The 26,836-nt window shown below is 40.9% G+C and overlaps 2 protein-coding genes across 35 annotated transcripts in view; both read left to right on the top strand.

Moving 5' to 3' along the window:
• The window catches only part of BIN1 (bridging integrator 1), a 110,080-nt gene extending 83,581 nt beyond the window's left edge, over positions 1–26,499 (top strand). For 4 of the 34 annotated variants that reach the window (XM_083585131.1, XM_083585160.1, XM_083585152.1 and 1 more), the window contains 9 exons: positions 3,188–3,316; positions 7,657–7,767; positions 9,072–9,095; positions 11,763–11,882; positions 15,196–15,315; positions 19,330–19,431; positions 20,423–20,533; positions 21,241–21,342; positions 22,953–26,499. In XM_083585131.1, the coding sequence (XP_083441257.1) occupies positions 3,188–3,316; positions 7,657–7,767; positions 9,072–9,095; positions 11,763–11,882; positions 15,196–15,315; positions 19,330–19,431; positions 20,423–20,533; positions 21,241–21,342; positions 22,953–23,060 (927 nt within the window). In that variant the 3' untranslated portion in view covers positions 23,061–26,499. Of the gene's footprint in view, positions 1–3,187; positions 3,317–4,588; positions 4,670–7,656; positions 7,768–9,071; positions 9,096–11,762; positions 11,883–15,195; positions 15,316–19,329; positions 19,432–20,422; positions 20,534–21,240; positions 21,343–22,952 lie in introns of all 34 variants that reach the window. The other 30 variants (XM_083585146.1, XM_083585142.1, XM_083585140.1 and 27 more) reach the window with 10 other exon arrangements.
• Positions 1–26,836, top strand: part of CYP27C1 (cytochrome P450 family 27 subfamily C member 1) — a 233,436-nt gene that overhangs the window by 123,070 nt on the left and 83,530 nt on the right. The window lies entirely within an intron of this gene.

Here is a 26,836-nt window from a genome sequence, read left to right as displayed (position 1 = left end):
AAACATTCCATCCCACAAAGGATTAAAATATTGCTTTCAGGTTTCTGGGGGAAAAAAAACTCCACTTCTCTCTATCCCCGCTACCCCCCCCCCAAAGAAATACAAAAGAAACATGGTTTACTATAGTATCTAGAGCTGACTTTCTCAGCCTTGGGTCCCCAGATGTTCTTGAACTACAGTGTGCATCATCTCTGACCACTGGCCTTGCTGGCTAGGGATGATGGGAGTTGTAGTCCCTGGGGAGCCAAAGTTGAGAAAGACTGATCTAGGGAACTTGCCAAGGTAGTGCATTAACAGAAAATACACATGGTGAATGCTGCCATCAGCTGGTGGTTCTTTTTCAGTGCATAGTTCAGCTAATCATTGCAGGTTGGTTGTTTCATTTATTATGCTCATACATCAGAGACAGATCCTAATGGGCATAAAACAGTATTTTTAAACCAGCAGATGGGCACATTAATTTTCCCAGAATATTTTTTAAATGAAATATAAGCATGCAGTAGTAAAGGCATTTCAGCAGGAAATCTATAATTCACTAAGAAGCATTCCTGACAAACCCTCTTCCACAGTTCAGTGGTTTATACTTGCAGATAAATGACTAAGTCGGGTGTGTTGAGGAAGAAGTGACATCTGGAACTTTAATGTGAGTTTTTGAAAGAAGATTTGACAATGTTGACACACTGGAGTTTAGCTAAGCACTAATCAGCTCAGCAATGAGTTGCTCTTAACCCCACCTCCTCATGCAAACAGCACCAAATATTTTTAAAATGCAGTCAGCTTCCTGCTCTATACCTAAGAGTTCTTTTGTGCATTATTGTGTAATGAGAGATACAATATTTTTCTCCTAAAATCAGCATTCTTGTCTGTTGCTAGCTCTCTCACCTGCCCATGAAATCTTGAGTTGTGCAGGTGGAAATAAGTTTATATAGAAAGTTATAGGAAGGATCCACCATTAAAACATAAAGCAACATTAGATTATTTTTTTAGAGGCACATAAAAGTAGACGGTGCATGCAAATAAGTGAAAAATACAACCTATTGCCTAACAAAATCAAATTTTAAAAGTTAAAGTGCAAGCCAAAGTACAGACCTCAGGGGGAAAGAAATAAGCTATGTCCAGATGGTGTGGCAGAATGTAGGGGAAGGTGGAAAATCCACTTCCGTAAAGGGAAACTTCTTGAACTCTAAAGGAACGAGTTGACAGCACTGTCTCAAAGTTAGATAATCTGCCTGTCACTGCAATAGTGTATGAATAAGAATTGATCACTTGCATGCTGAAGGTGTGTTCTTGTTGGAAATCTAGAATGACTTCACTGGACACATTATTATTATTAAGTTCTCCAAATGAATGTAGCAGCATTTGAAGAGGGCATGTGAGGAAACTTAAGCCTATTGGTCTTCTTCTAGATGACATGCCCCCTTCTCCAGAACTGCGGAAGACACATTCCTCAGCTGCAGCCAAAAGACTGCCCTATTGAGAAGACATGGTTTCCATTTGATTTTTAGATCCCAGTAGGTGCTGAAAAAGTGCTTGTTAGGTAGTGCGGAGGAGGGCATAACACTACTTTCCAGAGTTTTAAAAAGCATGAGTAGGGTGTGTGAGAGGGAAGATTGCAGTGCAGATAAACACCCATGTTGCCTCATGAAATCAGGCAGTGGTCTTTCCCAAGAGTGCTGGGCCCTGGGCATGCCAGTTCTTTCTATACTGAAAGCCAAAATGTAGGTTGTGTCTGTTGTTGTTAATAATGGATGTGTCCATTTCTAAAAACCCACTAAAAACTTTCTCCCACGTCCCCAACCCCCAATTTCAGAAGCCTAATTTAGATTCCCTTCCACCAGTTATATTTAGTGTGTTGCTATTGTTAAAGCAATTAGGAGCATTACATTAGTCTCGACATTCTGCTGCCATTTGCTTGGAGATCTTCTAGTTGATCTGAAATTACCTTCTGCATGTGCTGGAATTTCTGCAGCTTTTGATTATCAGCCAGCTGATAAACATATGTATGAAATGGCAGCACCATCTTGTGCATTAAATGTAGGTCTGCAGTTAAAAGAGTTACACCCAGAGATAAGCCACTGTGTTACAAGAAGCACTAAAAAGCAAAGTGTGTGAATCACGTGACTCTGTTATTTTTGGCACTTTTGTGACCTGTGAAACTAGCCAGATTGGATGTTGAAGACCCCAGTATGTATTTTAGCTTGCTCATGCTTAATTGTCCTCAACACTTCGGAAAACTAGATCTTTTCTGCCAGGCAGGGGCAGCATGACAAGTGTTTTGTACAATATTTTGACTGGGAAGCATTTTTTGAATGGTCAAGTAGCACAACACAATTGAAAACCAACCTACTGCTCTGATATTGCACCTAGAAATGAGACGCATTCCAGCTAATTTAGGTTTCTTAGTATGTTTGGTTGAAAGCATGACACCAAGTGAGCATCTGAGAAAGGAGATGGAAGAGAAGAAAATCTTGACGTAACCAATCCAGATGGTACGGCCCCCAAGTGTGGCCTATGATGTTAAAGAAAAATAAGAGCCGCAATGTAACTTGTCGTAGGAGAATATGGATTCCCAGACCAGCATAATTTTTACTCTTGTGACATTTATTTCACAGGAATGCTGTGACTCCAAAAAGAATTGGACCCTGATTTCTTTTGGTTTGTATCTCAGCCATATTTAGGATGCCTTTGTGACGCTGAACCAAGGTCACTTATAAAGAATGGGTTTAATATATTGGGAAGCCTGTTTTTAGGAATCAGTAAAGCTGGCTTGGGTATCTTCTTTCTCTGTAGGCAGACAGGTACTGCTGCCACGAGTAATGCTGCTGTCTCTCCTGGCTCCTCAGCACTTTTTTTTTTTGTAGTATGTAAACTCCCTCCTTGTCCTCCAGAAGGTTGCACAGACTCTAATTATGTATGCATGACCTATCTTATGCATATTAATTGTGTTACGCTTCTCCTCTGCAGAAGGGAGACCTGCCCACGACTGAAGTGTAACTAATGATGCGAAGCCTTCTTTTGGAAGTGTGTGATTGTTTCTCCTTCCTCCCATGTGTGGACAACCCCCCTAGACCTCCTTCCCCTCTAGTTGTGTGTGTGTTTTGTATTTAGTTTTTGCTAACCTGGTTCCTGTCTCTGGTTTTTTGGGTGTTGCTGTCTGTGCCGTCGCCATGTGTTCGCTTGCATGCAGTTGCGGAAAGGTCCTCCCGTGCCGCCACCTCCAAAACTCACTCCATCCAAGGAGATGAAGCAGGAGAACATCATCAACCTGTTTGATGACAATTTTGTCCCAGAGATCAGTGTGACAACCCCCTCACAGGTTAGCTTCTCCTTCTTCCCTGCCCTCCCTTGTCCCTTCCTCTATCCGCTTCACCTTCACCTAATTTTTTTTTTTTTTGGTCCTTTCCTTATTAGAGGTGTCAGGCCATGAAAACTGCTCAGTGCATGAATGTATGGGGGGCCCAATGTGATTTGAACCGGGCAAAAGGGCCAGTGAGTTTTCCCACCACATATTATTGGCTCAGAAACTGTGTCTGAGGTAGATGGAGGCAGAATACGTGGAGAGGTTCCATTATTTTCCAATGTCTTTCATCAAGGCCATGGAGATCAAACCTATTTCTCCCCAGCTAAATAGGAGAGTGAGGCAGGAAGGCATTATTGTTTCAGGACATTGTGTACCCATACACCCACACCCACACCCACACACCCTCATGTGAAGTGGTCCCAGTTCTGCAGCCAAGTGGAGGAAATGAGATTTGGATCAAGGGCATCCATCCCCACCCTTTAGAACAAGCTTTTCTCCTGAGGCCCACATTCCTTTCTGGGGAGCTTTTTGGGGGGCCTGGGCAAAAGTGGATGGAGCACAGAATCTAGGGTAAAGTTTAGAAGCTCTGCCCACATAATTTTTCTTAGAGTGAGGAGGAATTGTCTGGATGGGGCCCCCTTCATAACTGGGTGCTAGCATGGTCACCCTGGCTCATACCTTACTTCCCCTCACATGGTTGGGGGATTAAGAATTGTGAGATTCTTAAATATATGAATGTGGGCTATGCCTCACAGTGGTAACTTGAAACGCCTGTGTGGTTTTAGCTGCCTCCAAGAAAGAAGTGCTTTATTTTCTTATTGATAAGAGTCTGAGAGACAGATGGGTTTTGTGTTAGTGACTTTGGATGCTTTCATGCATCAACCCTAGACAGGTCATTCTTGGCCCTGGGCCTGCACTTAATATTTTTTAAAGTCACTAGCACCTGCCACCTCTTCAGAGTCTCATGGCCTCTCAAGCTACTATTGTAAAGCTTGAGAAACTGATTGAAAACAAAGTATTCTATTGTAGCTAATTGCCTGAGGTAGTGACTAGGCAAATGGATGATATCCACCACATTGTCCCTTCCCGGGGATGATTTAATTCTAGCCCTTGTGATGGAAGAAGGAAGAAACAACAGCCTGACCAGTTTTCTGGCTACATTCTCACAACTTGCATCATCATCATCAACAACAACATTGTGATGTATAATTTTTTTCCATTATTCATAAAAAAATGACACCTCTAGCAGTTCTGTTTCCTGATTCCGCTCTTCCTTCCCTACCTCAGCGCGGTGGCCTGCGGCTTTTACCTCTTCCTCCTGTTCGACGGCCGAAACATTGCGTGAGGGGCCTGGAGTTGGGAGAAAAGGCAAGTGTAGGCCACAAGTTACAAGGGTTGTGGGATTACCTCACAGTTGTGGGGATACAGGTCATAGTTCTACAACAGATTAGGATTCCTTATTGAGGGTGGGGAGCAAAGGAAGATATTAAGATGCCACTTAGCTAGCTTTAAACCTGATTTTTTTTAAAAAAATAAATAAATAAAAAGTAGGTCTTTGTCATTGCCAGAAACATTTATTGGAATGTTCTGAAACAAATTAACACAGAAATGAGCACCAAGTGTGGATTTCTGTCTGGCCATTTAGTAGCAACCATACATATATGGGCCAGTTCTAGTAGAACAGGGTGTGGAGCTCTTTGGAAATGATGGGAGTTGGAGTCCAAAACATCTGGAGGGCTTCTGGTTCCTCACCCCTGCAAGGGTGGAAACAAAAATCAACAGATCACAATATATCTCTCCATCAGGACTTGATTTTAATAGGTAAGGGGGAGGTTTATGTGTGGAAACCTCTTGAGAGATGACCAAAGGGAAGGTTCAGAAGTAAAGGAACTACAAGGGAAAAAAGAGGACCCTGTAGGGGGAATAAAAGGCTTGTAGTACAAAATAAAAGAGGTTGTTGGGAGTAGTGTGTGGGAGCAGTGATTTGTTTACATTTGAGAGAGAGAAGTAAATGAGCCTGTCTAGGATATCTTAGACTAAGGGACTTTTGGAAGAATGCCTGTGGGAAAACACCTGTAGAAAAATGTTATATGAAAATGCAAAATCAACGATGAGCACAAGGTAGAATTAGTCTCACCATGAGGTACTGCGAGATTATTGTTTCATGTGGCAGGTTCTGAACAGCATTAGAGGCTATCCAAATTGTTCTTAATTTAGTATAATTTTAATGAGGTGGGAGAATGGAATTTGAAGCAGAAAATTCTTAAATGCGCTGCTAGCCATGCAAAAAGGATCTCACCACCTGTTAGTGGCACTTTTCTTTCTTTCTCAAAATCCTGATATGTAGGCGGTGTGGTTTTAAAGAGGTTAATCGTTGGTAACATGTAATAGGCCGAATTTATAGCTTCAGTGAAACGTACCAACAAGCATTGCCTTTTCTTTTTGATTTTTCTTCCTAAAGACAAGAGCTCAGAGATAGCAGTGGATACCATGGGGAGCTAGGAAGGAGAGCAGAGGCTTTGCATTAATGGGGAAGCAGAGACTAAAAGTGAGAAGAGTTGCACTTTGTAGAGTCTTTTGGTCAAGGGAACCAAGGGGCTGCCTTCAGTGTAGGAATTCTGCCTATATATCCCCCGTTCATTTTGTTATCTGAGAAAGCCGTGGGCCACTGAGCAACCTCCCATCCTTGTCCACACCTATCTTTTCCTTGTAGCATGCCTCAACAACTCTTACGCCATGTTTTATATCATACGTTTCTGTGTAAAAACACTTGCCTAAACAGAGCATTCAGCTTGGGACGCATCCAGCGTGGAGGACACCTGGCATGTACAGGTTTCAAATGGATGGGTTTGAGTCCTAGATCAGAAACCATAGGGAAAAACCTATGATCAATGTATTTCATGTACTATATGTGATTTTTTTCTCTCTGTGTGTGTGTTGGGCTAATTATTTGGGAGGAGAGGGAGGGCAAGCTAACAAGAAAGAGGAACCCTTGGCACATGGTGCAGGTAATTCTGGGGTGTCAGGTAAGCTTCTAGCATGGCTGTACCCTTTTGACCTGAATTGTTCTTTAGTCAAGCACAGAAAATGAATACCTAGAAGGTCTTGCTTCAGTGGTAACCTACATAAGAAATACTTAGGTGATCTGCTGTGAGTATTGTGTAACCTTTTAAAATCTAAATCTATTGGAGTTGAGATTATGAGGCAGAAAACCGCCTTCATTGAAAGCTTGTTCTGATATTGGTAGGAACCAGTGAATGACACAAAAAAGTTAAAGTTGAAATATAAACTGCTGCTGCTTGGAAACTGTGTGGAAAAGAATGTGCTAGAAGTTTCTCTCTTGAAAGTATGTGGATATATCAAACTGATAAAGGGTTTTGCTTGGAAACAGCAGCAATTTAGTTTTCCTCAGTTGGTGCATTTACATTAGTTTTCACCAGATATCCTAATAATTCAGAAATGTTTGCTGCTGTGCCTTGGTTTGGTTCAGAAAGGTTATATTGCATTACTTTGCCTTAGGACCAGAAGAACTATCAAAGAAGTTGCTGAAATATTTGGACAGAGCTCGTTTCAGAAACAGCAAGCTGGGAAAAAAGGGGTGCCTTGTAAATCATCTTTTTAGGAATATGGACATTAGTCAAAATTTGAATGCTGCCACTGATGTTCTAATTTGCAACCCCAATAGAATTGCTTCTAGTTAATAAGATACCCTCCTGACTAAAACGGGACCTTTTGGCTAGATATATAAATTGAAATGTATATAATAGAGAACTGGAATAATTTATTAATATTGGAAATAACGTCCGAATATGGAAAGCATTAGAATATGGGCAGGGGAAACAGATTGCAAAAGCTAAGATCTTAAACAAGGAATCTACTGTGTTTCTGACTATGATGATACAGATTTGCTGCTGTGAGGCTCATAGAGAGGCTTCCACTGAAAATGCTTTGCACATCATACATAGTTTCCTTCTTTTAAGAAGTGCCTAAAGTAGTGGCCTAGCTGTGCTGAAAGTTGCATGTGCAAGTATCTTGGGTAGGATTTAGGGACCCTGTCTGGAAAGATCACAGGTGATGGTGACCTCAAGAAGATCCCTGATAAATAAGATGGATGGTAACACGAAAACTGCTCAGGCTCTGTGGAATACTGATGCTTTGTTTTCACGGCTGCATTTCTGCAAAAGTGTTGAGCGTATTGTGGCCACTGGACACATGTGAGCATTCATTGCTTGTACCATAGAGTTGTATGCATCTTTTTTTGCACCTTCAGCTCCTGGGTAACACCTTCTGCATACCAGCCTGCATCCTATACCTGACTAATATGCAATACTGCTTTTCTTCCTTAATGCTGCAAGTTTGATGCCCCTGGGCCCTTCCAGGAGGGAGCCAGCCTGTTGGATTTTGATTTTGATCCCATTAAACCTGATAACAGCCCTGTAGGGAAGTCGCCTACGCCTGCTGCCCAGGTTGGTTTACTGCTGCCATTCCTTCATGAAATGTTAGACAATATAGACCTCATCAGTCATGATGGGGATGGGTGTGTATGTATGTATTCATAGCAACAGAAGTACATGTGGAGATTTACAAAATGTATCTACAGAGTCTCACATGACTCTTCCTGATGGTTTGCATTAATAACCGTAGCTTATGCTTTTTAGGTGTTTCATGTACACTAACTTGGTAATTCTTAGAATAATCTTGTAGAGCAGCCCAGTGTTGTTTATACCACACTGCTGATCAGGGAGCTGAGACTTGAAGAGATTGACTTGCCTAAGACCATCTAGGAGTCCATGACTGAGTTGAGATTTGAACCACAGATTTCCTGCAATCAGTTATGAGTCAACCTTGGTAGGCTTCTCGTTGCCTTGTTGCCATTATTATTATTATTTCGACTGGGAAAGTAAATTGTGGATTCTGTACACATAATACATAATATCCAGTAGGTAACTGCATTCTGCAGCTGAGTTTCTCCTTCAGGTACCTAGCATATCAGAAGTCTGCTCCACAGAGCTTTCAGTGTGGCTGCTCCTCTTCTACTTTCTAAAAAAACAACTGAATACATTTTTTGTTTTGACGAATTTTTCCAGCTGGATGTAAAAAGGTCTCCTTTCGTATTGTTTTTAAACCAATCTGCACCTGAAGTTTTGTAGTGTTCTAAAACTAATTTTTAGCTGTTTTATGGTATATTTGTAAATTGCCTTGAGTTGCATGCAAAAGGTAATTAATTAATTTAATCAATGGCTCTCCTACAGCACATTATCTGCTGAGCCTGTTTAGCTTCACAGGAATCCACCCTCATCTGGCAGATGCAGAAATTGTGACGTAGTGAGATGAAAATTGACCATCTCGTGCAGTGTAAATTAGTAGCAGCTAGATTAAAGAACATGAGGGATGAAATGGTTGATTCAAAATATCACACAATAAGCTTGCATTAATGTCAATGAATGGTATATTATTAAATGTGGTATCCAGTGCTGGACCTGAGCGGGAGGCAGTTTATGGTGTGTTACTCTCCTCTTCGAATCCCTTCTAGAGTAGGGATTTTTGTGTGTTTCAGCATGTGTGTATGTTACTGATAGTGTAGGAGGCTCCTACAGGGAGAGCAAGGGTAATTGAAAATTGCCTCCCTCTCTCTTCCACTGATGGATATCTTTGTTGGAGGAATCCTTTGGGTGGTACAAGGAGACTTTGTATGTTTGCACTTTCTGTGTTGGCTGAATTAATGATGTCTCAATGTGTTTTTATTCCTGTTGCTCTTTGCTATGCTTAGTCTTTGCCTTGGGATTTATGGGAGGTAAGATTTCTATTAATATAGCTTTCAGTGCAATAAATTCTACCATGTGGTGCTTGGCATGTGTGAGTACTTCCTTCTGTCATTATCATGCAAAGATGATTATTCTTGTCTTGACCTTCTGTTCTCATCCTCTTCAGTGCTATGAACTAAAGTGGTGTGGTACAGTTGCAACCTCCTCTGCCCTTTGTCTGTCACGCTGAGAAGAAGTCTCCATCCCCTGTGCTTTGATATTGCCTATTATTGATGGCATTGACTGAAGCACAAACCTTCTTGCTGCAATAATTGTAGACCTTGCTGCTACTTTTTACCTTGTCAAAAAACAAACAAACCCCTGCATGCCATTTCCTACCTCTCGATTGTGTAGTATGCATACTTCTCAACTACCACCAAACAATTCCTTATTCTATACATATATTTAGCATAATGCTGTGCTTGCTGATTTGCTGCCGTGGTTCACTAATAACAGAGATTGGAGATCTCTCCAGTACTGCTGGAGAAACGAACCTTTCCTCCTTTCTTATTATGCTGCCAGATATTACACTGTAATAAATCAGTTTAAAAAGCCAATGGCTTGTAGTTTCCAGACTTTCTTCATAACATTTTGGGCATGTTGAGATATATAGCTTTGCTTGAGTCCACCTGCTAGCAAGTAACCTTTATTCTTTGCTTTTGTGCATTTCCTGATGTCTTTATTAATTCTATATCTTCACAGGAGGATACTTCTTACGTTCTAAGTTAAAATTTAAGTTTACTCATTTGGCTTACTTTATCTGCCATCAGATGTCTTTTGAGGTGTGATTGGCCTTTAAAAAGAATTGGCCTACACTGGTTTCCCATTGTAAATTCATCAAATTGTCTCAAGAAGTTGACTCCCTTGTCTTTCCTGACCCAAGAACCTTCACTATTACTTCTTCCTAAGCATTTTCTCTGCTGTTTTCCCTCCCTTTCCTCCTCATGTAAAGGTTTAGTGAATAGATTGTGTCCTCAGGATAGGTAGCCATTAGATTTAGATCAACCACCCCAGAAAAATGGTGCGCTGGGGAAACAAGCACCATATTTCTTCAAACAAATGTGTATGAATCTCCCCACCTTCCATTATTTTCCATTATTTTCCTTCAATGAATATATATATTCATTGAAAATATATATTATCACACAGCAGGGTTTAACTGCACCAGTTAGTAAAGAATTGCTAGCTCAACCACCAAATTATCTGATTTAAATCTAAACATCATTGAGTACTGTATTACCAAAACTTCAGTGCAAGGGAAGTGCAAGTTGACTCATTTCATTCTGTATAAAAGCAACACAGAGAAGCTAGACAGCCCCCCAAATAAAGAAGTATGACAAGTCTCACCTTAGTTAAAATTACTCAACAGAAGTTCTGGCTGCTGATTCAGTAGCTTGCCACCCTAGTTAAAAAGCTTATTAAGCCCAACAGAAGGCATTGTTGTTCAAAATGTATTGTCAATAAAGCCAACCATTAAAGGCAGGAAGTGAGAAAAAGAATTGTAAGCTACTTGTGTGGGGTGCTGTGGCCTGGCACCTTTCTGTGCAGTTGAGAGCAGCCCGATCAGATGAGAGGTTGCAGTGGACTACCCATGTAGCTGTGCCTGAGCAACTGTGGTTGTTGAATGGAAAGCCAGTGTGCTGTGGCCTCTCTTGCCCAGTCATACTGTATGTACAACTACTCCAGAAAAATGGTGCAATTTGGAAACAAGCACCATATTTCTTCAAACAAATGTGATCTATATTTTCCTAGCTTTAGTTGTGGTATAGGATGTTAAATGCCTACCCTAAAGTAGATAGAGATTATGAACCACCAATGTTTTGCTTCTCTCTGAACTGCAACCTTTAACCTAAGACATCTTCTGCTGTTATTTGCTCTGCTTGCTTTTGTAATATCCTTATGTCATGCTGACGGCGTGCTTCTGTAGTTATTGCTGAAACCATTATTGGCTGAACAATTCATTAAATTTCAGATTCAAAATATAGACATTTTTAAGTGGAACGGTTTTCCATGAAAGGTCATGTAATCCATGCTGATATTATCACTGTATGTAGTTTGCTTCTTGTCAGGAACTACCTTTAAGTCTATCTAGCAGTGTTTTCTTGCTAGTTAAGCATTTACCTAAAAACAAATACATTTAGTGGTCGTTCCTTCTTTAAACCCCTGCTCCCACCCTCTGCCAGCAATGGTTACTCTTTAATATATTTTTTTAAGGACTTAATCACCTTCCCCCCAGGATCCATCCAAAATTATGGCACATTTGACTCTTACCTGTTCAACAGTTCTATTTACCCTGAGATCACCGTATTTTTCGCTCTATAAGACGCACCCGACCACAAGACGCACCTAGTTTTTGGAGGAGGAAAACAAGAAAAAAAAATTCTGTGCAGTGAAAGCAGCAATCCTTCTTGTTGTTCTTGCTTCTGTGATAGCTGCGCAGCCTGCATTCACTCCATAAGACGCACACACATTTCCCCTTACTTTTTAGGAGGGAAAAAGTGAGTCTTATAGAGCAAAAAATACGGTATTTCATTGTCTACTCTGTCTTACTTCTCACTGCACTCTTCTCATTTTTGTATCTTCATGTAACCATGCCTACTGCTATCTCCTCCCATCTCTGTTTCTCTCTCCTCCCTCCTACAAATTCCACCCATCAGCCGGAAAAGACTCCATCTAGCAGCGTTCAATCTATGGATCAGTTTCCGGCCGATAATCCTAGCAATAGTGCGTTCGAGGTGGACTGGCCTGACCAGCCCACTGAGACTAAGATCAGCCAAGTAAGTGAAAGTATTTGAAGTGATCATACATTTGAAATTGTCTTGTTCTGGCTGGTGTGCTCTAGCACAAGCCTGACTCAGTTGTTATTCTTTGGAATGCATTAGGCCGGGGCAAATTTATGACCTCTTGCACCCAGCACTCTTCCAAAGGAATTAGAATTTACCCATTCCCTAGGCACAATAGTAAAGCACATCTCCTTAACCGTTTATCTGGACTGGGGGGAAACTGATGTGGTCTAGTGATTAAAAGTAATAGCTTGGCACGGAAATTCTAGAATTATTTTATCACTGGTTTTAGCGATTGGTGAGCAGCCGTGTACCCATAATAGAGATGCATTGCATCCCTTGAGTTTTTGAAGCTGAATGTTCAGAAAACATTGGAGGAGGGTTCTCTGAGTGTTCAACTTAATATTTAAAGGGTTCGATGCCAGCCCACCTCTGCCTGTTTCCCTCTCTCCCAAGGAAAAGGACTAACTGTGGGGAAGTCAGAATGGGTATCAGGTGGTGAGAGAGTACTGTAGAGAAACACTCTTTTATTTTCTTTTGGAATATTTACTGCTAAACTGCCTAATAAAAATGCTTCCAGTTTCTTTACAAATGTATGTTTTAGCATTTTTTTGAGTTCCTCGTAAATCATGTCCCAATTTTTTTAAATTTGGTGACAAGTCTGCCACTTGTGGAAAAAGGTTCCTACGGTTTGTTTACACCTCCAACACTTGTTACTATTGTTTTTATTAATTTTAGCTAATTTGGATGGGGTCAGGTACCATCTGTAGGTCATTTTCATAAAGTATTCTTTAATCAGATAGCACACTATAAATTTTAAATCTTTTTTTTCATAATTCTTCCCATTTTTCCATTTCAATTGGGTAGCCGAAATGAGCCCACTTCACCATCACTTCCTTTACTTTTCCATCTTACAAATAATAATAATCTATATGTTTTTGATAATGTCTTCCTATTTTTTAATATTAATTCTTTTTCTAGGTCTTACATCTTTGTATCAAATCCATTTGTTTTTTTATCTAATTTAAAGATTTCATTTAGGTGGTAATATTGTAGCCAGTTCATCTCTGTCTGTTTAAGTTCTTCATATCCTTTAAGTTTTAATTAGTTATTTTCTTCTTCTAATATTTCTTTATAGGTGAGCCAATTAATTTCCATGTTTTTCTTTTTCACTGCTATTGCCTCTACTGGAGACAACCATCAAGGGTTTTTTGGGTTCCAATAGTTTATTTCTCCCCCATACTGTAAAAATTGATCTCCTTATTATATGGTTAAAGAATCCTCTGTGCATTTTGACTTTGTCATATCCAAGATAACCATGCCAGCCGAACCTATTGTCCCAGCCTTCAATGTCTAATATATTGGCATTTTTAGTAGTATCCATTCTTTGAGCCATACTAAACATGCAGCCTCTTAATATAATTTAAGGTCTGGCAGTGCGAACCCTCCTCTGTCTTTTACTTCCATTAACAGTTTAAACATAATCCTTGGCTTTTTGCCCTGCCATATAAATCTAGCCAGGTCTAGGGGCAACTTCGCCTTCTGTTGCATCCCTTTCTCTTTCGTCTTGCTGCTTGTCTGTCTCAAGATGGCAGCAGCACAAACTATGACCCGACACTGAGCATGCTAGTCTAGAAGTCTTTCTAGCGGTGTTTTGTTGTTAGTTAAGCATTTGCCTTCGTCCTTCGTTAAATATTCTCAAAGCCATTGAGAGAGGGTATTCTGTAGATCCAGCTCTATGTTTTGTACAACAGCAAAACAAGCTACCTTGGATGGGATTGTGTAACCCACCCACACCAAAAGACAATTCAATGAGACCTTGATGAGCATGGTGCTGAGGGTGTGTATAGGGAATGAATATTCAAATGCACACCTGCACCAGTTGTTCACACAGATGTTTACCCTACAAGTTGATTTCCCATGCTATTTCCTCCTGAAGAGAGCCAGGGGTTGTGGATTGTGATACATATTGTGACATCAAAGACCCATATACTGGTGGGATGGGAAAGCTATTTTAGAATCAAACAGCCTGATATAAATGTAACTGATGCAGATATGGGCTGCCATAACTCAGAGAATCTGCTTTGCATGCAGCAGGTCTCAGTTTTCAGTTCCCAGCATCTCCAGCTAGAGCAGGAAGAGACTGCTGTCTGAAACCCAGTCAGGGTAGACAATGGTGAGCTAGATGGCTTCCTATATTCTGATATTTCCCCCAGAAGGTGTTTGATCCAAAGACACAAAGAAGAGATACGGGTTTTAATCTTTATAATACAACTTTTGCAACAAAAAAAGCTATACAGTTAGAGTCCAAATAAAAGGAAATGAATATTTTATGACATAAAATAAATTACCCCAAATATTATAAAATAAGATAAACCAAAATATCAGATAAGCTTGTTAAGTCCATACTCAAATTCACCTCACAGTTTCAGGCTTTAATTTAGCTCACTATAGATCATATATCTATATACAGTATCTACATATCTGTCTGTATATATTTATATATACTGGTAGATATATATAAATATAGATATACATATTCTGTGACTGGAAAACCACAGCTTAAAAACAAATACATTTAGTGGTCTTTCCTTCTTTAAACCCTTGCTCCCACCCTCTGCCAGCAATGGTTATTCCTTTTATATATATTTTTAAAGGACATAATCACTTCCTTCTGTGTTATGGAATTAAATCTACTGAGATGCTAAATTCAGTGACAAAATTCAAAATGTGGCCCCATCCTCATCTTCTGCAGCAGAGAAGGTGTCACTGAGACAGCTCAGCACTGCCTTTATGGATTTGGCAGTGCATAGAAGCAGTGAGGGAGAAAGCAAGAGGTACTTAATGATGTAGGAGGGATTTTTAGAAATATCCAGGGATGCCTTGACAAGGCTAAACCAGGACAGCATCCTCTGGAGAACGGTGCTGCCTGATGCTTGACACTGGCAGTCTTCCAGGGCAGTTCTACTTGCACTGCCTGTATCCATGGAAGCTCCATCTGCACCCTAACAATCCACTCCATCCCAAGGTGAACTACCCTGGTCAATAAATGGAGGCACTTTTGTCAGACCATTGGCTGCAGGGGTAATGTTGACCCCACCTTCCCCCCAGGATCCATCCAAAATTATGGCACATTTGACTCTTACCTGTTCAACAGTTCTATTTACCCTGGGATTATTTCATTGTCTACTCTGTCTTACTTCTCACTGCACTCTTCTCATTTTTGTATCTTCATGTAACCATGCCTACGACTATCTCCTCCCATCTCTGTTTCTCTCTCCTCCCTCCTTCAAATTCCACCCATCAGCCGGAAAAGACTCCATCTAGCAGCGGTCAATCTATGGATCAGTTTCCGGCCGATAATCCTAGCAATAGTGCGTTCGAGGTGGACTGGCCTGACCAGCCCACTGAGACTAAGATCAGCCAAGTAAGTGAAAGTATTTGAAGTGATCATACATTTGAAATTGTCTTGTTCTGGCTGGTGTGCTCTAGCACAAGCCTGACTCAGTTGTTATTCTTTGGAATGCATTAGGCCGGGGCAAATTTATGACCTCTTGCACCCAGCACTCTTCCAAAGGAATTAGAATTTACCCATTCCCTAGGCACAATAGTAAAGCAGGGTATAAATAATAAATTATTTTATTATTATTATTATTATTATTATTATTATTATTATTATTAATGAGAAGGGGCAGGCAGGCAGAGACTACAACCTCCCCTCCATCCAAACAAACAAAGGCTTACCCACTACTACTCTGATAATTGTCTTTTCTTTGTGTTTTCAATGTAGGGAAGTTTTTTTAATATTTGATGCTTTGATGTGTTTTAATAGTCTGTTGGGAGCTGCCTAGTCAGATGGGCAGCATATAAATAATAGAAGTATTATTAAGTTCATCAATTCCTAATTTGTTCAAGAGAGATTTTGCTGTTAGAAGTGTCAAATAAAGCAAGGGTTGCTATGTCCTGCTGCATGTGGGATGGGAGTGAGGGGGAGAATTTTACCTAGGCATTGTTTATCCTGCATTGCTGAGTTTCCCTGTTGTCAGAATGCATACTGGTTCCTTGTGTGTGGCTTTGTTTCAGTGGAGTGTGGCCCACAATTATTTATACCAAGTGTGGAATATGTGTGTATTCTTTGGTATGATTCTCCCGAAGTCATTGGAATAAGCTGGTGTGCTTTTAGTGATATTTCGTTTTCTGCACACTGACAATAATGTTTTTGCAAAATTGGAGCATTTATCACTTAGCAAGTTTCATTCCTCCCCTACAAGGAAAAAAAGACTGCATTTTCTGGGGCTTGGTAGTCTAGAAAAAAGAAAATCAATGGGGAACATTTTGCAAGGTGTGGAGAAGCAGGATAGAGAGTACTGTGTGTGTGTCTCTCTCCCTCATCATACTTGGGATCACTTGACAATGTTGATGGGCAGAAGCCTTGGGACAGGTGGAGAATTATTAATACAAATTATTATTATTAAATACTTATTCATACAATACACCATTAATTTGAGAAACCAATCAAGACTAGTCCTTGATTGTTATATGAAACCTCCAGGTTTAGAGATAGGATATCTCTGAATATTAGCTACTGGGGAGCAACATTGGGAGGGGGCTAGGACCTGAATATACTGGTAGGTTTCCCATATTGGCTAATGGGAAACAGGATGCCTGACACGATGGACTACTGGTCAGATCCAGCAAGGGTCTTCATATGGAAGCTAAACAGAAATAGTTGCAGTTTCAATGTAAAATAATAGTGATTACTAAAAGGGTTTTGGAATTCCCTTTTAATAGACTCTCTCAGTCTTGTGCATCAGAGCATATCTATCCTGCATCATGTTGCCTTTATGTAGTATGTGGCTTTGTAAGAGCACTTACACAGTGCCTGTATCTTCTTTGCTCCTATATATTCTAGTTCAATATATAGCCAGTTCAGTTAGCTTTGTGCCACTTCCATTGTAGTGTTTCAACAAGAAGTCATTATAGACTTCTCTGAAGAGGCCTATTAGCAATAGTGCCATCTTGGACAATGGCTAGTTAAGTTGTTTAGTGCAGAGATCCGTACTGGAAACCTTTTGAGAGCAACACTTGCATGTGATTTTACTTATCCAATATTGGCAATATGTAAGTTTCAATCAATGGTGGCAAGTGACATATGCTCTTAAAGCCCTTGTATACTAAAAGGAAATGTGACGTGTGTTCATTCATACACTGGGAGGTAGAATGGACAGCTTTAATGATGTGCATAATATTCCTTTCTACATTACCTACCCACCTGTGCCACTGCCATTTCCCTCATACTCCACTATGTAGATAAATAATATACATTTGGGTCAGCATGAAAATGACAAGCCCAGAAGAAAGCCTTATCTATTTCATTAATGGGTAGTGGTATTATTATTATTATTATTATTATTATTCTGCTAAAAAAGAATAATCATTATTGTTTATACCCCCATCGATTTGCATATTTTATTCTTCTGAAGAAAAGAAATGTTGGTAGCATCAACAAAGATTTCCCTGATCTTATCAGTTTCCCCAGAGATGTGGGGAAGGGGGGAAGCCATGGTGTGGCTGCCCAAAGTCATGGGAAAAAAGGAGGAAGGAAAAAATGTACTTCAGTTGCAAAGCTTCTGTTCATAGATGAAAGGGGGGGGGGAAAGGCAGGAAGACAGAAACATGATCTGTATATCCACCATCCTTCAAGGCAATCATTTTTTGAAACTTCATGTAAATGCATTGAAAACTGCACTTCTATCTTTAACAAATGAATGCAAATGGTAGGAGAGAAGCCAAAAATCACTTTAAATAACATTTTGGAACTGTTCACCTCAGTAGGTGAACCTTTCAGCATGTCGGGTCCTCTGTTCCATAGGCTCCATTATCAATCTTTTTTGGTTTTAATCTCTGATAAATGTTTCTTAGCTTGCATTCACACGGCAGTTTATTTTGTTTTCCTGACATTTCCCTAACATAAATTTCTGCCTTATATTCCAGCTTTCACACGTTAAAGACACTTCCAGAAACAGAGCGGAATGTAGCTTGAGTTTAGTGCTCATTTCTGCGTTATTTGCAAATGGATTTTTTTTCTTCTAGAAATGAGTGCTAAACTTGTGTTATAGTCTGCTTTATTTCTGGAAACGGTTTTTATGTCACCTGAAAGTTAAAATATATGGCAGAAATCAACTAGGAAACACAGGGAAAATATAATAAACTGCTGTGTGAATGCAGCCTTACTGTAAGATTGAGATGCATGTAATCCTATTGATTAACTGCTGAGAGGTAGGAAATTGGATGGGTTCTTACTAGTCTCTTCTTCAGTGGCCAGGTGGTGGCAGTCTTTGATAGCACTGATTCTCACTATGTGCTGCTAACTCTGCACAGCCTTATGTGGTATAACTGATCGGCAGGGTGTATGCCATCTTCATATCTGATCTGATGGTCTATTATTTTAACTGCTGCTGACTTAGAACGGTGAACTTGGTGACCAGTTGACCCTGGTCCAAAAGGCAGCTTCTGTTGTTCTGTTGTCACAAGGGTCTGCTGTTATTAGGAAGCGCACTGCCAGATTTCATCAGACTTTCCTTTCCAAGTCCTGCAAGCGGGAATTTTCTCAGCCACGTTCAAACGTTTTACTCAAGGTGAAGTGCGTCAGTTTTTGATGCTATGCAACTGTATGAAGAGATACAGCAGTTTTTCGCAGCCATAAAAGAAACGGTAGAAACTATGCAATCATGCGGAAGATAGAACCTTCTGGGCACACTGTTGGCTTATTTGGCAAAAGACAGGGTCAGCACTGGAAAACTTGAGAACATGAGGTTGTTTTCAAATGTGAGGCTTTTAAATAGCTGCTTTGTAATGCAAATGCGAAACCTTTATTAGCTGGATCATTTTCATAACCCAAGATGCACTTCGAAACCCCCAGACATACCCCCCCAATGAAGATACACAGGATTTTAGTTTAGTTCTGCCCACCCCAGCAGATGGGAGATGCTCAGAGGCCCGATCGCAATGCGTACCCTCCATGAAGAGGATCCGATTTAACGCAAATAGTGCAGGAAACCCCTCAAAGGTGCGCCTCCTTTAAACTTGACTCAAGAAAAATATCTGAGATGGGTGAGACTGACCCACATAGCGCAACCACAAAGACTTAATAAGCAGCCAACTCAATGAGCTCCAGGCTACATTCCAGGCCAGGGTCATTTACTCTTCCTTAAAGTGGTGCAGCTTGGATCTGTGCCAACACATGGACTTGGGATACCCAACTGATGCCGATACCTGACTGTTTTAAGAGTGTGGGTGCTGCAGTCCAGCTAAGGACTCAGACTCTGCTCAGCACTGAGCTGCAGATGCTCATAATTCTGGCAAGGCCTAAAGATGTGGCAGGTCATGCTCTCCTGGGCATGCTGGGGTTCCAGGAGTTTAACTGGCTTTTGTGTTGCAGCCCACAGAAGCCGCTCCTGCTGGTGCTGAGGCAGCTGGCAAAGAAGCAGCAGCAGCTGGAGCTGAAGCAGCTAAAACCGAAACTGACTCAGGATCTGCCTCAGTAAGACCATAGGCAAGGGAGAAGGGTGGTGGCGGTGGGATCTCTTTCTCCCATGTTGCTGGCACACAATATATAATCACTGTTTCACTTAACTCAAAGCGACACTGTTGTAGCTTCTGTTCTTCAAGTAGTACAGAATCCTTGATGGAGGGGCCCAATTTGCTGGGTTGTGACTGTTGAACAAAGCCCTTTAATTATCTGCAGGTGGTCTTCCAGAAGAAAAATGTCCCCTTTGATGCAAACAGCTAAGCATGTAGCAGCAGCAGTTGCAAGTGGTCTGAGTCAGAAAGAATATCTCCACTGTTCTCCCCAGTCCCAGTTAATCACCACCCTGGCTCTTTCATGTCATCCAACAGCCTTTGTTGCTCTGACAGATCCCTCCAGGCAAACCATGAAGGCTAAAAGCACAGAACCCTTTCTCATTTCCCCTCCCTAAGTTTTGATTCCACTTTCTCACCATGTCTGCCTCTGCTAAGAAATTTGGCCAGAGGCATCAAATTTGTTGCTCTTACAAGGTCACTGAGTTGTTAGTTCTTGTGCATGAAAATGATGCTGAGGACGTAGAGGTCAGAGGCCACCAAGAAGAAGACAGGTAGCAATTTCAGATCAAGGAAAGGGGAAAAAAAAGATTTAGAAGAACTTCTGCCTCTTACTATGAACCTATATCTCCTCTCACCCTTGTGACAGACACCTGCTGTGTGTTCCATAATCTTTATACCACCCTGATTTTCCCTCTAATATTTGCCACTGTCTGTGATTCCCTTTTTAAAATTCCCATCTTGTCATGAGTCATTCTCTTTACCTTAATGACTACTCTGGGCCATAAATTGTAACATCCACGTGGTGGAGGAAAAACACACAATACATTGGCGTTGAATTTTTGAATAATGGGGTGAACCAGTTTAGTGCAGTGGGGTCTCATTTTGCCAAGTGTCTTGTTTCAAGTGTTCCTTCTTGTGTTTTCTTTGCCTCCCTTCGCTGCTATGCTTAGAGCTCTCTGCCTGCTGTAGTTGTGGAGACCTTCCCAGCCACAGTCAATGGAACAGTTGAAAGTGGAGCCGCTTCTGAAAGGGCTGACATGCCACCAGGTTTCCTGTTTAAGGTGAGTGTGAGGAAGAACATTTACCTCAGCCGGGCACACATTCCACACCGATGTCCATTAAAATGAATTTGTGTTTCCTTGTCAGTTAAGTGGATAGTAAAGGCAAGCCAAAGGGAAGAGATAGGATCAAGCATGATTTAGAGCATCGAGAAACCTTGTGCATGCTGCTACTCATAGTATGGGTGGCTTCCGACAAGTGAAGACCTGTTGTTTCCTCAATGTTAGCCAAAAACATAGCCTTCATAGTAGCATAGAGGACTGTCACAAAAGATACATGAGCTGGACCATTTCTGTCCCCTTATAATTCAAAGTACTGTCCCAGGCATCTCTTTTTCTAACTTATTTGGTGAAATAACCAAAAGAAAACAACCAGTTGTGTCTCCCCTCCTTTTACACCCTTCGGAGAAAATCATCCTAACATAGAGCTTCTCTGGTTCAAATTTATTTTATTTTTATTTATTAAATGTCTATAATGTCATTCGTTTAAGAATCACAGTGGGGCTTACAATATAAAAACACAGAAATACATAACATATTAGCAAACAAAACAATAACTTTGCAGGACAAGAGGAGGTGGGATAGCGGATAGATAATCATGTTCTCACTTGTCGGTTTGGGTAAAAGTGGGCAGGAGTTGTATGCATCACCCCTTCTTCATGAAATGGAGCAAGCTCTCTCCCTTCACTGGAGTCATTATTTCTTTGCAGGCACAAGCCATGCATGACTATGCAGCCACTGACAGTGATGAGCTACAACTGAAGGCTGGAGATGTTGTCCTGGTGATTCCATTTGACAACCCGGAGGAGCAGGTAAGGAGAGCATGTGGGATTTATCCTTATCTTTTTTTGCTTCACACACCAGTGTCATATAGTATGTAGAACACTGGATCTGAACCAGAAAGACTTCGTTTGAAAACCCCGTTCTCCTGTGTCTGTGACCTTCAAGCAGCCAGCAGATGAATGGAGATGATGTCTTGCAAAACCAGAATCTCTGAAATAACTGTCTGCTTGATTCTTTGAAATGATTAGTATAGAGCAGGGGTGGCCAACCTGCCGCCCACAAGCCAGCTGAAGCCTACAAAGCTGTCTGAAAGGCCCTGCTAGCTACAAAGGCACCTCTTCCTTACTTTTCAAACCTCTCCTGTGATTGGCTCCAATCAGCACAAAGGGTGAGAAGACTTCTTCTCAGTGGCTAAATCATGTTGTGATTGGGTGGCTCCTGGGTGCTGGAGAGTGGGACCCTGCTGCAGAAATAGTAGTGGGTCTTCAATCCCTCGCAACCCTATGCGCCTCTTGTGTCACCATCGCTAGCATATCAGAGCACTCTAGAAACCAGAAGCATTCAGTCCTGTTTCCTGAGTGCCTTATGCAAACAATGGACATTTTCTTATGCAAGGCCTCAATAGACTTTAGATACTCTTGATGCAAGAGCCATTTTGTACCTCATGAGTGGAAATGTGTAATCATACACATACAACCAAGATGTAATCATATTCAGTTTTTCACAATAACAGCTTCCTAGGAGATGCCATTGTGTTGAGAGAGAGAGAGAGTTTTATTTTGTTCATGGACAAGCTCTCTTCGTAAAGTGATAACATATTAGGAATATCTCTTCTTATCAAATAGCACCTTTAAAAATGTCTTCTCTTCTCTATTGTAGTTAGCTCCTAAGTGACTTTAGGGCAGGAGTGGGGAACTAGATTTAGGCAGCAGGCTGGATCCCTAATTCCCCCATCCTCTGTGGGTCAACGTTGACAGGTGGGCAGGACCTTACATGTGCAGCTAAGTACCTTCATCTTCAGATAAGGCTTGAATTTGTCAAGACAGGCAAAAAACCAAAATCAATGGAGCTTAGGAAACATAATAGGTCATATTAAGCTCTGCTGTTCTGCTTGCGTAACAGACTTCTGCTTGAACACTCCTTGTGCATCATTGAATCTACTCCAGAGAATTGTGGGAACCTCCAGAGCAGATTTTGGGTGCTCCTAGAGGGAAGAGGAAGTCCTATTGCATAAACGGAACTCTGCTTGCACAGCATTGGATACAACCCAGTGTATCCAGAAACAATAACAGAATCTTATAGCGCCCTAAAGACTAGCAAATATATTGTGCTGTTACCTTTCATGACCTAGAGTTCACTTCTTCAGAAGCATGGAGTGTTGTCCTCAGCTGACAGGTATATATACCCATGAGGAGGAAAATGTGCAAAGTTCAGTGAAAGCTCAAGTGTATGCAGAAGCAGCACAGTGATTCTTCAAAACCACAATAATAGATGATAACAAACTTATCACCAATAAATAACTGATTGCCTTATTTGCACAAGGTTGTGATCAGTGACCTAAGAATCCTAGGCTGCCCTCCTGCTTGTGTTTCACTCTGTACGAACCTTTTGTCTGCCTTTCCCTTTCTCTCCCTGGCAGGATGAAGGATGGCTGATGGGTGTGAAAGAATCCGATTGGCTTCAGCACAAAGAACTTGACCAATGCCGAGGAGTTTTCCCAGAGAATTTCACTGAGCGGGTGCAGTGAGGTCCTGAGGCTTCTAGGTGGCTTCTCTGCATTGAGAAAGCAGAGGTGTTTCCTCTCTCCCTCTTGCCCTGGGGAAAGTCTAAAAGTAATAGAGAGAATTTTAAAGGGAAGAGAAGCCTAAAGGTTGGATTCTTCACAGAAAACAAGCTTTTAGAAGTACATTGAATTCAAAGTGTTGTTATCAAATATATAGGTAATAAAGAAAGACAGGTTGAAAAACAACAACTTTCCCCCCCTTTTAATTTGAACAGTGTTGGTGTTCAGGAGGTTTGCCACCAAAGTGGCTGCGTCGTTTTGTGTGAGTTGGACTTAGGGTAACTCCAGCATCATAAGCCTCAAAATACTAACTGTTCCATTACTCTGAAATGACATACTCTTAAGTTTACCTTGTGGGAAGGTGCAGTCAACCTGTCTTGTGTCTGAGGCTGCTTATATGGCATCCCCTAGATTTCAGACCCTGCACATTATTCACACCTGCTGCCATAAGCCCAATGCCTGTCATGCTGTTGAAAAGAAATATTTAGTGTACAGTGTTCACAAATTATGATTATATATGTGTGTGTGTGTGTGTGCGCGTGCATGTGTGTTTGTTCATCCTTGGGGGGGGGATGCAACAAGAACTGTGATTTTCTACATATAATGCAAACAAAATTACCTGCAGATGCACATCAGAAAGAAAAAGGAGGAAGTGACGCCTGATCCAAAGCTCCTTCAAATATGTGTTTTGATATAGTATATTGGCACTTCCTTTTCTTTGAAAAAAGATACTGTAAAAGTATAAATATGACTTCATTTGATTTTTTAATTATTATTAAATAACCCACTCTGTTGCTGTTTTGTTAAACTGAGTTTGGAATGGGCATCTAAAATCATTTTACTGCATTTGAAAGGCTAGGGTGGAGAGAGTGGGCGCTGTAAAATACTAACATAGGGAAAGACATTTACAGTTATTGTTTCTTCCATATTTTGGAGAACTCTGCAGGCAACCGCACGTCCCTCGCCCCCCATTCATTTGTTTTATCTCACCTGCAGTTTGTGAACAGCCTGAACAGCTTGAACTTAGAAGTTTTGAGCGGCTGCAGCTGTGTATAGTAACTTGCACTGATGTCTGCCCTACACTTGGCAAATCCAAGCAGCTGTGTCACCTACCAGTTGCTGCTCCATAATAAGAAGTTAATACCAGTCCATACAGTTTTACCAGTGTGGCTGGCTCTGGAGAAGGGAGGCCTTCTGGGCAGCCACAAAGATAAAGAAGATCCAGTGCTACACCTGCCATGTCTCTGATACCTGCGCTGTGCACTAGCAATCTTGACACTGGAGGCAAGTAACACGCCCTTTTGCTGTTGCAGCCTCCTACCACTTCTTGCAGGATCATTGTTTGTGGAAAGCAAACTGCTGGCACAGCAGTTATTGCACTCCACCCATCCTAAACATTTATTTCCCAGTGCAATGGCTCATAGGATTAAGGTGGGAAAAGAAAATATATTAATGCATGATTTTTTAAAACAAACAAACAAACAAACACACACACACACACACACACAGTGGATTGAACTTTCTTATTTTTAAACCTTTGCAACATAACCTGCCAGCATGGTACTTTTTCAACTTTTATTTTAGGAAACCCTGTTCCCCAGAAGGCTGCCATGAGTTTTTCAGGGGGAAGGCCTATAACAAGAGGGCCAACTTCAGCTTGCCCACAATTACAGTGCGGAGCTGGGTGTTGTCTAGGGTGCACTCTCAGTTCATGCCAGGCCAAGTGCACTGTTGAATTGGATGTGCACCCTAGAACGTGCCCTGGACCCCCCCTTTTTTGCAAGGCCATGGGCTTACAGAACATATATGCAGGGGTAGCCGAATAAAAGGTAGAAAAAGTTTCTGCATGGTAGACAGTTGGAAAACCACTCCTGCCATTTATACAGTTGACCTCATATTGCCTCCATTGCTCCTGTTTTGTTTTGTTATGTGTATTGCTAAGTTGCTAGGCAGTTTTTATTGTTAACAGTGCTCTACATATTAGTGGCAACAAGTTGGTTTTCTCCCGACATAACTGAATCCTGCAGTGTTACTTGAATAGCTGACACAGCTACTGGGCTCTTCACATCCTTTTATGACTGGGTTCATTTACTTCCAAGTTCCACTTTGGATTTTTTTCTATTTTATTTCTTATTTGCCTTGAAGGGATTGCTTTAGAACAGGCTACCTCCTCCTGCACTGGAATACATTGGAAATCCTTTGTACTGACTAATCTTATAAAAGATAAACTGCTTTTAGCAAAGCATGGTATGCTAAGTTACACCACTTTATATATATAAAAAAATAAAAGTAAAAAAATCAGACCAGCTTAGCTTATATAATCAGAGGGTGTGTGAGAGAATTCAGGTGCAAAGCTTTCTTTCACCCAGTAAAAAGTGAATGGTCCAATTTTGCATTGTGGATATAAATCATTATCCAGAATTGCTGCACAGCCAAGAGTGCACACAAAAAAACCCAAGGATATGGGGAGTGTGTGTGTGTGTGTGTGTGTGTGTGTGGTAGATTAGTCACAACTGCATATGCAGTTACAACCACTTTATCTGTGTCTCATGGAATTATTCTTCATAACAGTGTTTTTAATCTTTTTTTTATGGCTCAGTGGGTCTTAACCCTCCACCCCAACACATTCTAGATTTTGTGATGCTCCCTTCCTTCAGCCAAAGTTGCATTGTTTAAATTCCTCTGTATTCCAGAGCTGCTGTCTGTTAAAACTAGCCCACCACAAGGTTGTACGTTGCTGTGTTGTTGATGGTTGCAGTAGCATATTCCCAATTCTTGCATCATTTACAGCCTCTCCTAAAAAACTCTCTATATTTTTATGCATTTGTAAAACAAGTTGTCCTCCTTTGAAGGGCAATATTGGAAGGCATATCTAAAGGAATATCAATTTTAAAAATACATTTAGCCTCTAAGGAAGGTCTCATTGTAAAATCTATTTTTATGAAGAAACAAGGAGGGGAAATCCCAACCCTGTGGATTTTATTTTAAAAAGATAATTGCCAGATTCATGGTGTAACATTTAGGCTGTGATCCTGTACTCACTTACCTGGAAGTACGCCTCATTGAATTCAATGGAACCTACTTTTAAGTAAACGTGTAGGATTATACTGCTAAACTGCTTCTGTAGCTGCTAGTGCATAGGTATTTGTGTAGACTTCTAATCATTGTCTGTTTTTGTTTGGTCTTTGTGTTTTGATTTTTCAGGCAAGTGTTGCAAAAACGTTTCTGATCAGCTTTCATTTTGTTGTGGAAAAACAGCCATCAAGTACTGTATTATGTCTTTAATGATGCTTTATTCTGAAGCTGTACAAAATGGTATAGCTCTTAGCCTTTAAAAGAATGGTTGATAAGCTTGTAGTTTTCAGGTCTTATTAAATTTTCTTCAGTTGCTGCAACAGGGAAAGGGGTCTGTCTCACTGATCACTATTTGCTCCTGAAGAAATCTGCTCAATAAAAGGGGAGTTATTCAGCTAAATAAAAAGCCACCCATATGGCCTGGGTCTTCTACAAGATATACTGTACACACAATGCTCACCGATGTTACTAAATGGTTGTGAACAGCCCTGAAAGAAAAGGCAGATAGATTTGCCCAGTGTAAACAGGCAACTAGTGAATGACCCATTTGTTTTAAGGTTTGGGGAAAACTAGACAAATCCTGACTGTTCAAAAAGATCTGCAGATAGGGTATATCCAAAATTTATATTGGATTGCATCCAATAAAATTGTCCATTGGTGCAAGG

The sequence above is a fragment of the Podarcis filfolensis genome (assembly GCF_964270895.1).
Source record: "Podarcis filfolensis genome assembly, chromosome: 1".
Lineage (NCBI taxonomy): Eukaryota > Metazoa > Chordata > Lepidosauria > Squamata > Lacertidae > Podarcis > Podarcis filfolensis.
The sequence above is the reverse complement of the archived record's forward strand: the minus strand, read 5'-3'. Positions and strand labels throughout refer to the sequence as shown.